Raw genomic sequence first — 13668 nt, 5'->3', positions numbered from 1 at the left:
GCATAGGCTCTAGGAATAGCAGAGGAGAATTATTAGTAGAGTTTGCAGAACAGAATAATATGCGGATAATGAACACCTTTTTCCGCAAGCGGGTTAGTCGAAAGTGGACGTGGAGGAGCCCGAATGGTGAGATTAGAAATGAAATCGACTTCATACTCTGCGCGAACCCTGGCATCATACAAGATGTAGACGTGCTCGGCAAGGTACGCTGCAGTGACCATAGGATGGTAAGAACTCGAATTAGCCTAGACTTGAGGAGGGAACGGAAGAAACTGGTACACAAGAAGCCAATCAATGAGTTAGCGGTAAGAGGGAAACTAGAGGAATTCCGGATCAAGCTACAGAACAGGTACTCGGCTTTAACTCAGGAAGAGGACCTTAGTGTTGCAGCAATGAACGACAATCTCATGGGCATCATTAAGGAGTGCACAATAGAAGTCGGTGGTAACGCCGTTATACAGGAAACTAGTAAGCTATCGCAGGAGACGAAAGATCTGATCAAGAAACGCCAATGTATGAAAGCCTCTAACCCTACAGCTAGAATAGAACTGGCAGAACTTTCTAAGTTAATCAACAAGCGTAAGACAGCGGACATCAGAAACTATAATATGGATAGAATTGAACAGGCTCTCAGGAACGGAGGAAGCCTAAAAACAGTGAAGAAGAAACTAGGAATAGGCAAGAATCAGATGTGTGCGTTAAGAGACAAAGCCGGCAATATCGTTACTAATATGGATGAGATAGTTCAAGTGGCTGAGGAGTTCTATAGAGATTTATACAGTACCAGTGGCACCTACGACGATAGTGGAAGAGAGAATAGCCTAGAGGAATCCGAAATCCCACAGGTAACGCCAGAAGAAGTAAAGAAAGCCTTAGGAGCTATGCAAAGGGGGAAGGCAGCTGGGGAGGATCAGGTAACAGCAGATTTGTTGAGGGATGGTGGTCAGATTGTTCTAGAGAAACTGGCCACCCTGAACGCAATGCCTCATAACCTCGAGCGTACCGGAATCTTGGAAGAACGCTAACATAATCCTAATCCATAAGAAAGGGGACGCCAAACACTTGAAAAATTATAGACCGATCAGCTTACAGTCCGTTGCCTACAAAGTATTTACTAAGGTAATCGCAAATAGAATCGGGAACACCTTAGACTTCTGTCAATCAAAGGACCAGGCAGGATTCCGTAAAGGCTACTCAACAATAGACCATATTCACACCATATTCAATCAAGTGATAGAGAAATGTGCAGAATATAACCAACCCTTATATATAGCTTTCATTGATTACGAGAAAGCGTTTGATTCAGTCGAAACCTCAGCAGTCATGGAGGCATTACGGAATCAGGGTGTAGATGAGCCATATTTAAAAATACTGGAAGATATCTATAGCGGCTCCACAGCCACCGTAGTCCTCCACAAAGAAAGCAACAAAATCCCTATAAAGAAAGGCGTCAGACAGGGAGATACGATATCTCCAATGCTATTCACAGCATGTTTACAGGAGGTATTCAGGGGCCTGGAGTGGGAAGAACTGGGGATAAAAGTTGATGGAGAATACCTTAGCAACTTGCGATTCGCTGATGATATTGCCTTGCTTAGTAACTCAGGAGACCAATTGCAATGCATGCTCACTGACCTGGAGAGGCAAAGCAGAAGGGTGGGTCTGAAAATTAATCTGCAGAAAACTAAAGTGTTGTTTAACAGTCTCGGAAGAGAACAACAGTTTACGATAGGTAGCGAACCACTGGAAGTGGTAAGGGAATACATCTACTTAGGGCAGGTAGTGACCACGGATCCGGATCATGAGACTGAAATAACCAGAAGAATAAGAATGGGCTGGGGTGCGTTTGGCAGGCATTCTCAAATCATGAACAGCAGGTTGCCACTATCCCTCAAAAGGAAAGTGTATAACAGCTGTGTGTTACCAGTACTCACATATGGGGCAGAAACCTGGAGGCTTACGAACAGGGTTCTGCTGAAATTGAGGACGACGCAACGAGCTATGGAAAGAAGAATGATGGATGTAACGTTAAGGGATAAGAAAAGAGCAGATTGGGTGAGGCAACAAACGCGGGTAAACGACATCTTAGTTGAAATCAAGAAAAAGAAATGGCCATGGGCAGGACATGTAATGAGGAGGGAAGATAACCGATGGTCATTAAGGGTTACGGACTGGATTCCAAGGGAAGGGAAGCGTAGCAGAGGGCGGCAGAAAGTTAGGTGGGCGGATGAAATTAAGACGTTTGCAGGGACAACATGGCCACAATTAGTACATGACCGGGGTAGTTGGAGAAGTATGGGAGAGGCCTTTGCCCTGCAGTGGGCGTAACTAGGCTGATGATGATGATGATGATGATGATGATGATACTGGTCAGCAGCGCAGTTTCGAGGTGAGCTAGACGAACATCTATACGTCGTTTGAACGCTTTAGTGTATAGAAAAGAATCCTTGGTGGAGTTTTCGTTGGTACTTAGTTAGCGTTTTTTTCGGTAGAAAATCATCCACTATTACCATGAACACAATCTCGACGCCATGGGCAAAAGACGTAGAAATTAAGTGCTGGTGGCGATGTGGTTCGTAGGGTACGCAACTGCTCGCCGCGACTTCATACGTATTTTTTGTTGGCAGCGTCTACTCGCGAGCTTAACGTTAAAAGACGGACTCCGTTGCATTAGAAAAACACTCAACGGAGCAAGCTCCGAAAACTTCTCTGCAACAAGGGTCCGAACACGTGTAAATATTCTTTTTATTCTTGAAGTACAACACATCGACGCGCTAGTGATGAGGTTCCGGGCATGTACTTGAAGAACAACACATAATCAGTGCATCCCACACATATGTGTCAATCTGATTACGTAATCTTTCTTTGGTGTTTATTGAAATGTTCTCCCTTCAATTCTTAGTGAATTCTTGGAGCTCAACATCCCACGAGCGGCAGACTCTATCTATTGCCGGCTTATTCATCACTTTCTGTAGCAAAATTCTTCAAATTTCTCTTACCGACACCTTCATTTTCCTGCAGCTCAATGCAACTCGCTCAATACATGATCTCGCTGAATTTATTACTTTTTGCAGCCAACTCAAATTTTCTGTTGCCGACTTCTTTACTTTTGTGTAGCTCAACGCAACTCGCTCAATTCATGATTCTGTCGATCAACATAAATTTTTGAAAAAAATACTTTAACAGTCTAGACTTATACAGAGTTAGCCTGTACTATCATTTTAAAACCGTGAAGCAGTCGACAAATAAAATAAATAAACATGTTGTCTCAACACGGTCTAAGGCTATAATTAGAGGTTTGCCACGAGGCAACCCGACCCATGCATCAGCACCTATCCAGAGGTCAACGCAGCGTTGACACTGACTGCTGTCGAGTATACAAAAGGCCCCTCTACCTGAAATTGACAAGCTGGAATAATGGATGAAAGCGACCCATGTCTACGGCTACCGAAGAACGGCGCCGACCTTGGATTCCCAGATTGCTGCGCGCATCGGAGGCGGTGTGCGGAGGCGCAGTGCCATCGGAGGTGGAGCCGGCGGAACGATGTGATGTCATGGACAGGATATTGCGACCGATAAGACGATTGCGATTGGCCGCGATACAGTCATCAAATTTCTCAGTCTGGCTGCTCAGGGAAGATCACAGTATTAAAAGGAGAGACCTTTCGTGTAGTGAGGCAGGTAGCTGTTGTGTCCTGATGGGAACTCAGACGTTAATTATGCTCATACATAGAGTGGGCTTCCGTATCTGGAGCCAGTGTAACCAATGCAAAACAAACGTTTTTTTCCTTCATTCCTACTACTGGACGCACTCGTCGATGGGCTTGGTGGATTCCTGGCCCAAACATGACCTCGAGCCGCAACAATAGGTTTGCACAGAAACATGGTGATAAACGTGTTTGTTTCGCTGTAAAACATCTTCTGCTGCAGTGCAACTAATGCGTCCTTTCTGTTGAGCTGTATTTGGTTGTAACGTTACTGCTCATTTCTTCTTATTGATCCAGCTGTGTACTTCATTTAATTGCCACAGGAGTTTCCTTCATGCTATATAGTAGCGTTTTCTCACGGCAGGTTTTCTAGCCCTGTGAATCATCATTTATGATTGAAGCAAGCTTCGATTTTGATAATATACAGGGTGTTTCTTTATCTGCACCAGACTTTTAAAGATTTAATTTGGCAGATAGCACAATTCTAACCTTTTATCTAAATTATTCGATGATGTTGCCGTTACTTCTACGGTAAATCACAATGCTTAATTGATCAACGGACATAATTACACTAATTACCTTCTTAATTAGTTACTTTGCGCCACATTGCAATCTATGAATTATAGCTAGTGAGTATACAAGGCATGTCGACTTAGCACGAATTATCAGGACTACGCCAGTTTCCAGATATTAATTTCCTGAGTGTCCAGCGAAATGCATTGGCGTTTGAGTTGTTTGAGTTACTTTTGTGTTTCAATGCATAAACTGTGTTTTCTTAAAAACGAAGTGGAACAACTCTGCATTTTTGCCTCAGGTGTGATGGCGCATATATCGAAACTGGTGTTTCGATATTCAGAAATCGATACTCAGAATTCGTTATAAAACGATATGGCTTGCATGCTCACTAGCTACATTAGTATAGATAAAATGCAAGCCGTAAAATACTTACCTTAAATGTTTTTAGCGCAATTATGTTAATTGTTCAATTAAGGATTTTCATTTTTCGTGGAAGTAATGGATCGCTTCACCGAGTAATTTAGATCAAGGGTTAGAATTGTGCTATATGTCACAGGCAATCTTAAAAAGTTTGGTGCTCTTTTTACAGTGTCGGTACATATCTCAGAGCCGTTTTGCCGCACATATGGCAAAACTTATGCTCTTAGCGCAAAGAGAGAGAGAGACTGAGAGAGAGAGAGAGAGAGAGAGAGAGGGAGAGAGAGAGAGAGAGAGAGAGACAAAATGCAGATCCAACACACATGTTGCAGACTTTCTGAAATTAAGCTTTAGTGAAGCGGTTAATTAAATGTTTCCCAACTAACGGGGTTGCGTACGGTTTTGTTTACTTTGATCCCATGCAACGTTTAATCTTATGGAATGTTTATGTTCATCCCCCACAAAGGTCACAACTTTACTATCGTGCAATTTCAATGCGTAAACACTCTTTGGCGAGTACCCCAGCAAAATCTGTCCGCCACGCGAAAAGTGTAATGCCTTGTATCTGCACAAAAATGCGTAATTTGCGAAGATATTTAATCGTTATAATACTGTAAGTGTTTCTGAAAGATATATATAGTGGCTCCACAGCCACCGTAGTCATCCATAAAGAAAGCAACAAAATCCAAATAAAGAAGGGCGTCAGGCAGGGAGAAACGATCTCTCCAATGGTATTCACAGCGTGTTTACAGCAGGTATTCAGAGACCTGGATTGGGAAGAGTTGGGGATAAAAGTTAATGGAGAATACCTTGGTAATTTTCGATTCGCTGATGATATTGCTACGGGGTAGTATTTCCAATGACGAAGAGCCGAGCAGGAAGAAGACGAAGACGACGATTGGAAGCTAGCGCGGGCTGTTGCCGCTTGGTCAACTGCGGCGTATCGCCTTGTAAATATACGTGTAAATAGCTTTTCGTCGGTGTGTAGGCTCAAGAGCTACTACACTGCTGCAGCGTCCGGCCTTTAGTCGCTCCGGGACGGCGCTTTTGCCGCCGGGGGTAGTGCTACGGGGTAGTATTTCCAATGACGAAGAGCCGAGCAGGAAGAAGACGAAGACGACGATTGGAAGCTAGCGCGGGCTGTTGCCGCTTGGTCAACTGCGGCGTATCGCCTTGTAAATATACGTGTAAATAGCTTTTCGTCGGTGTGTAGGCTCAAGAGCTACTACACTGCTTCAGCGTCCGGCCTTTAGTCGCTCCGGGACGGCGCTTTTGCCGCCGGGGGTAGTGCTACAGGGTAGTATTTCCAATGACGAAGAGCCGAGCAGGAAGAAGACGAAGACGACGATTGGAAGCTAGCGCGGGCTGTTGCCGCTTGGTCAACTGCGGCGTATCGCCTTGTAAATATACGTGTAAATAGCTTTTCGTCGGTGTGTAGGCTCAAGAGCTACTACACTGCTTCAGCGTCCGGCCTTTAGTCGCTCCGGGACGGCGCTTTTGCCGCTGGGGGTAGTGCTACGGGGTAGTATTTCCGATGACGAAGAGCCGAGCAGGAAGAAGACGAAGACGACGATTGGAAGCTAGCGCGGGCTGTTGCCGCTTGGTCAACTGCGGCGTATCGCCTTGTAAATATACGTGTAAATAGCTTTTCGTCGGTGTGTGGGCTCAAGAGCTACTACACTGCTTCAGCGTCCGGCCTTTAGTCGCTCCGGGACGGCGCTTTTGCCGCCGGGGGTAGTGCTACGGGGTAGTATTTCCAATGACGAAGAGCCGAGCAGGAAGAAGACGAAGACGACGATTGGAAGCTAGCGCGGGCTGTTGCCGCTTGGTCAACTGCGGCGTATCGCCTTGTAAATATACGTGTAAATAGCTTTTCGTCGGTGTGTAGGCTCAAGAGCTACTACACTGCTTCAGCGTCCGGCCTTTAGTCGCTCCGGGACGGCGCTTTTGCCGCCGGGGGTAGTGCTACGGGGTAGTATTTCCAATGACGAAGAGCCGAGCAGGAAGAAGACGAAGACGACGATTGGAAGCTAGCGCGGGCTGTTGCCGCTTGGTCAACTGCGGCGTATCGCCTTGTAAATATACGTGTAAATAGCTTTTCGTCGGTGTGTAGGCTCAAGAGCTACTACACTGCTTCAGCGTCCGGCCTTTAGTCGCTCCGGGACGGCGCTTTTGCCGCTGGGGTAGTGCTACGGGTTAGTATTTCCAATGACGAAGAGCCGAGCAGGAAGAAGACGAAAACGACGATTGGAAGCTAGCGCGGGCTGTTGCCGCTTGGTCAACTGCGGCGTATCGCCTTGTAAATATACGTGTAAATAGCTTATCGTCGGTGTCTTCCTACGTAACAATATTGCCTTGCTTAGTAACTCAGGGGACCAATTGCAATGCATGCTCACTGACCTGGAGAGGCAAAGCAGAAGGGTAGGTCTAAAAAATAATTTGAAGAAAACTAAAGTAATGTTTAACAGTCTCGGAAGAGAACACCAGTTTACGATAGGTAGCGAGGCACTGGAAGTGGTAAAGGAATGTATCTGCTTAGGACAGGTAGTGACCGCAGATCCGGATCATGAGACTGAAATAATCAGAAGACTAAGAATGGGTTGAGGTGTGTTTGGCAGGCATTCTCAGATCATGAACAGAAAGTTACCATTATCCCTCAAGAGAAAAGTGTTTAATAGCTGTGTCTTACCAGTACTCACCTACGGGGTAGAAACCTGGCTTACGAAAAGGGTTCTACTTAAATTGAGGACGACGCAGCGAGTTATGGAAAGAAGAATGATGGGTGTAACGTTAAGGGATAAGAAGAGAGCAGATTGGGTGAGGGAACAAACGCGTGTTAATGGCATCTTAGTTGAAATCAATAAAAGGATATTTGGGGGGGGGGCATGGGCAGGGCAGGGCATGTAACAAGTAGGGAAGGTAACCGATGGTCATTAAGGGTTACGTACTGGATTCCAAAAGGAGGGAAGCGTAGCAGGGGGCGGCAGAAGGTGGACGGATGAGATTAAGGAGTTTGCAGGGACAACATGGCCACAATTAGCCGGGGTAGTTGGAGAAGTATGGGATAGGCGTTTAGCCTGCAGTGGGCGTAGCCAGGCTGATGATGATGTTGATCGATAGCTTAGTAGCTTTATAAGCTATAAGGAACAACTGAAAAAAATTAGAATAAAAATACCCATACGATCAGATTTATGCAGCACCCATAGGGATACACAGTGCTCCATAGAACATGAATGGGGAAATAAATAGTAGGGGCGGGCCAACTTGAATTATAGGGTTGGCCCAACTTAATTTTGGGGATGGGCCAACTTGAAATTTGTGGGTTGGCCAACTTGATATTTGGGGGTTGGCCAACTTGAAATTTGCGAGTGGGCAAACTGAATTTTTTAGGTATGCTTACGCATACTTAGACAACTCCAGCGGAGTTTCTGCGTACCTTTTTATGTTTATGGACTGCGTAGTTCACAGATACTATGTCGAAAAACATACTCAAAATCAAGTGGGCGCACAGTGTGAGATGTACACGGAGCGATGTCGCAAGCACCAATGCGATGTATGATGCTTGTTGGGAAAATAATGATGTTGAGAGGTGTATGCAGAGGAAAGTAAAACGCGTAAGACAAACTTTGGCGATTCTGCGCCTTTTGTGTCACAGTGGACTTCCTTACTTTCGAGGATTGGCCAACGACGAGCACACCTATTTCAGGATTCTGAGAAATAAATTTTATTACCATATTCGAGTTAGAAAATGCAATATACAGGAGGAGGTCCCGGAGTCGGAGACTGAACTGGGACCTCTGTACATGGTATACACAAATGAAAAAGTAACGACAGTAAAATATACAAACCTATATAAGCAAATAAAAAAGACAGTAAGTATAAAAACAGTAGAACACGAATTAAAAGAATTAAGCAACATATGAATATGAACAAATTGAACAAAATTGGCCATGTTTAAACACTTTAATACGTGATTAATAGATGATGCAGTAAGATGTGTTATTTACCAATGGAAACGAAACGCATACATTATGTAGCTTATACAAAAACAGATGGCGGATACAGTTGCAGATACCAAATGGCTAAATGAAAAGAACGTACATAGAAGAATGAGTGAAATGTAATTCGCCATTCTATTAACAGATCGATGTGCTTTAGATATATCTGTGAGCCGACATATTATGTTCAGGTTTTATGCAATAATCGTAGTGGGACATGCCAATTCTGGAGGATTAGCCAAGAAAAGGCACACTAAACCAAAAAATTAAAGTAAGTGGATGAATCAGTGAAAAGTAATTCACCATTCTATTAACAGGTACGTGTGCTTTAAATATATCTGTGAGCGGACATTGTATGTTCAGGTTTTATGCAAGAATCGTAGAGTAACATGCTCATTCTGGAGGATTGACCAAGAAAAGGGACACCCCTTAACACGAACTAAATGGCTAAATCACAAAAAAATACAGCGAATCAAAGAATCAGTGAAATGTAATTCATCATTATATTAACAGATACGTGTGCTTTAAATATAACTGTGAGCCGACATTGTATGTTCAGGTTTTATGCAAGAATCGTAGTGGAACATGCCCATTCTGGAGGATTGACCAAAAAAAGGGACACCCCATAGCACGAACTAAATGGCTAAATAACAAAAAATAAAGCAAATGGAAGAATTAGTGAAATGTAATTCATCATTCTATTAACAGATACATGTGCTTTAAAAATAACTCTGAGCCGACATTGTATGTTCAGGTTTTATGCAAGAATCGTAGTGGAACATGCCAATTCTGGAGGATTGGCCAAGAAAAGGCACACATCCAATGGCTAAATCACAAAAAAGTAAAGTAAATGGAAGGATAAGTGAAATGCAATTCACCATTCTATTAACAGGTACGTTTGCTTTTAATATATCTGTAAGCCGACATTGTATGTTCAGGATTTATGCAAGAACCGTTGTGGAACATGTCCATACTGGTGGATTGGCCAAGAAAAGGCACAAACCAAATGGCTAAATCACAAAAAAATAAAGCAAATGGAAGAATCAGTGAAATGTAATTCATCATTATATTAACAGATACGTGTGCTTTAAATATAACTGTGAGCCGACATTGTATGTTCAGGTTTTATGCAAGAATCGTAGCGGAACATGCCCATTCTGGAGGATTGACCAAGAAAAGGGACACCCCATAGCACGAACTAAATGGCTAAATAACAAAAAATAAAGCAAATAGAAGAATCAGTGAAATGTAATTAATCATTTTATTAACAGATACGTGTGCTTTAAATATAACTGTGAGCCGACTTGTATGTTCAGGTTTTATGCAAGAATCGTAGTGGAACATGCCCATTCTGGAGGATTGACCAAGAAAAGGTGCACCCCATAGCACGAACTAAATGGCTAAATCACAAAAAATAGAGCAACTGGAAGAATCAGTGAAATGTAATTCACAATTATATTAACAGATACGTGTGCTTTAAATATAACTGTGAGCCGACATTGTATGTTCACGTTTTATCCAAGAATCGTAGTGGAACATGCCCATTCTAGAGGATTGACCAAGAAAAGGAACACATCCAATAGCACGAACTAAATGGCTAAATCACAAAAAATAAAGTAAATGGAAGAATAAGTGAAATGTAATTCACCATTCTATTAACAGATACGTGTCCTTTAAGTATATCTGTAAGCCGACATTGTATGTTCAGGATTTATGCAAGAACCGTTGTGGAACATGTCCATCCTGGTGGATTGGCCAAGAAAAGGCACAAACCCATGGTTAAATCACAATAAAATAAAGTAAATGGAACAATCTGTGAAATGTAATTCACTACTCTATTAACAGATACGTGTGCTTTAAATATATCTGTGAGCCGACATTGTATGTAGAGGTCTTATGAGGAAAATCTTGTTCTTTTATATTTTTTGTGCCGAACACAGCTGCGCATTATTGGTCACCATACAAGGGTTATAGTATAAGCCAGTTAGGTGGTTCTTTCATGTAGCCTTCGTGTGTATGTGTATATATATATATATATATATATATATATATATATATATATATATATATATATATAGTGAAAACGAAGGCAAATATTTTGTAGCTATGCTCGTGCTGTACGTAAGCAACGTTGTTCTATGGCCTTGGATATGCTCCTTCGACTGGTGAAGTGAAATGGCTTTCTGGGTGCCTGAAAGTAACGGTTGTGTAAGGGATGAAACTGCAGGCATAAGAACAGCTTGGCAATATGCTATGGCTATGGGGCTTTATAAACAAGGAACATTTTTAAAGCTGCTGCTTTTCATATAACTGTTGAGTATGCAAGTGACTAACCTGGCGCCTTTGTCAAGCGCTGAGGGCATAACTCACATTTCCTTCCCTTCGACTGCGCGTCATGTTTTAAGAACGAAATGCTTTTATCTCCCGTTGCGCCTGGACTCGAAAACATAAAAAATATGCAGAAACCTGACTGGAGTTGCCTTAGTATGCGTAAGCATAGCCCCAGATTTCAGTTGGCCCACCTGCAAATTTCAAGTTTGTCTACCCCCAGGTTTAGGTCAGCCCACCCCCAAATCTGAAGTAGGCACACTAGAGCACTGCATGGGCCTGTGCAGACCCGAAAGCCCAAGCCTGGCTTGGCCTGTGGGCCGGGCCGGGCCATACGAAGCGTTTTTCGGCGGGCCCGGGCCGGTCTCGAGCCCGCTCATTAAAAGGCCAGAGTCGTTCCTTCGAGCACACGCGAACGTTATGCATTGCATGGACCAAGGCATACTGTGCCAAATTGAAGTGACACGTGCAAAGAGGTGGCTATTAGTATGCCTGAAGATATAAAATAGAAAAAAACGTATGTTCTATTTTGTTTCTTTTCCACAAAAAAGGGACATTGTTTCCGCATAAGGAAAAATGAACCATACACAAGAAAGCTCTTGACTTTATTTCCCTGTTACCGCTTTGCGATTGCACTACTACAGCCCCAAATTTCAGTTGGCCAATTGACTCCCAAATTTCAAACTGGTCCACCGCCACAGTTAAGTTGGCCCATCCCTAAATTTCACGTTGGGCCAGCCCCTGATTTCAGGTTGGTCCACCACCAAACTTAAGTTGGCCCACCTCGAAATATCAAATTGGTCTAGCCGCAAATTTCAGTTGACCTACCCCTATATTTAGGTTGGCCCAATTCTAATATTCAAGTTGGCCCACCCACAAATGTAATTTGGCCCACCTCTAGTATAGGATTCCCTATGCATTTTCTATGAAGCCCTATGTAGCCCTATGGCTATGCATAAATCTGATCATATGAGTGTTCTCTCTGATCAACTTTATCTTCTTTTCGACTTCAATTCTCCTTTTGACTTATAAAGCTACAAATCATCTACATTTGCACTATTATAATGATTAAATGTCTTCGTAAATTACGCATTCTTGTGCAGATACAAAGCATCAAACTTTTCGCGTCACGGACAGATCTTGCTGCGGTATTCGCAAAAGAATGCTTTCGCATTAAAAGCTGAATTGACTGGAACGTTTGTTGCATGCACTGCGTGATTCTGCAGGTCCCCTCGTCGGCTTCCTCACGAAGCATGTACCGCTGATGGCGTTGTCTGTCACGGGAAGTCTCGTGACGGCCGTGAGTGCCATAGGCTGTGCCTTCGCCGGGGACATGACGGCCGTCTTCCTGCTGCTTGGAATCTGCAGCGGTAAGCGTTTCACTTTCCAAGACGAGCAAGCACGGTCAATATGCGTTCGTCGCACCATGGCACAAGCGTAAAACCAACAAAGGCGAAGCATCAGTGAGGTGCTAAACACTTTCTTATTGAAGGTAAGAAGCCTCAAATCAACACACGCGGGCGTCATGAAAGACGCCGTGTAGTGGAAGGCTTCGGATTAACTTTGATCGGGGCCTCCGAACACGAGCGTGTCTATATTTCCCCTGATCAAAATGCGGCTGGTAATGAAACCCACGACCTCGTGTTCAACAGCAGAATGTCATACAACAACGGAGGCAACACCGCAGGGCTTGCGGCAACGTTTCTACAGCTGGACGTGTCCACTTCGGGGTCTCTGAAGAACCAGTTCATTTATAATACGACAGCCGCTCGATTAAAACGCACAACCGACGCCAGAAACACTACCGACGTTTTGCCTGCATCTAGGAATCACGCGTATCTTCTTTTGGAATCGTGGCCCCCAAGCGTGAGCGGACTAATCTAGTTTTCGATCCCTAATTTGCTACCTAGCCTGACGTAGATAGATCCTAGCTTCTGTCCTTGGTTTCGTTCACAAAACAATGCCGCTTTTTCTGTAGTGCACCTTGGATTCCGAAAGATAGACACCTTCCAGTTTCTCCATGCAATGCTCTAACGGGAGTATCTCATGGTGATTACTTTTACGTCTCTCTTGCGCATCTATAAATGTCATGAGCGATTGTTTCTTTTGGATAAAAAAGAAAATAGTGAGATCTATAAGATTCCATGTAGTCGATCATATAACACATTATTAAAGAGCCAATGGTAAAAAGAACGCCGGCGTTTCCAAGGCGTTTCACTACCCGCACGGAAGCTTTGTTCACGTCTTGCTATTTCATTTATGTTTGTGGTTGGAGTCCATATTACCTTTGGCTACGATTAATCCCGACTGGATAAGTTTTCATCGAACACTTGATTTCAATGTTAAAGAGTGTTGGCAGGGACGACTGCGAGAAACTCCCGGCACCGTCAAGCTTTACCAACGAACTGCATTCTGTTAGAAAGATAAACTTATTGCTATAAACGAGAAAAATCTAGTCAGAACACCCACGCACTGTTCGTAAATCTGAATGAATTCGATAATCTTCCATAAACAGCATCCGTTTTTTATGCGTAGATTACGCATTAAATTAAAAGAAACGTACGTTCCACAATGACGCGAGATCAGTACTTACGCCTTCCGTATGAGCTGTAACGCGCGCGAGCTCGTGACCACGCGTTCTGCCAGGTTCAAACATCGGACCTTCATGCCTGATTTCGCCATCTCTCCCAAGCTATCCCAGG

The 13668-nt window shown here is 43.6% G+C and overlaps 1 protein-coding gene across 3 annotated transcripts in view; it reads left to right on the top strand.

Annotated features, from left to right (window-relative positions):
* The window catches only part of LOC142576095 (uncharacterized), a 72035-nt gene that overhangs the window by 47198 nt on the left and 11169 nt on the right, over positions 1-13668 (top strand). For 2 of the 3 annotated variants that reach the window (XM_075686036.1, XM_075686037.1), the window contains exon 3: positions 12193-12336. The exons of the other annotated variant lie outside the window; for it this stretch is intronic. In XM_075686036.1, the coding sequence (XP_075542151.1) occupies positions 12193-12336 (144 nt within the window). The remainder of the gene's footprint in view (positions 1-12192; positions 12337-13668) is intronic. 3 annotated transcript variants of the gene reach the window in all.

Source organism: Dermacentor variabilis, chromosome 3 (genome assembly GCF_050947875.1).
Source record: "Dermacentor variabilis isolate Ectoservices chromosome 3, ASM5094787v1, whole genome shotgun sequence".
Taxonomy (NCBI): domain Eukaryota; kingdom Metazoa; phylum Arthropoda; class Arachnida; order Ixodida; family Ixodidae; genus Dermacentor; species Dermacentor variabilis.
This window is presented reverse-complemented; position numbering and strand designations above follow the sequence as displayed.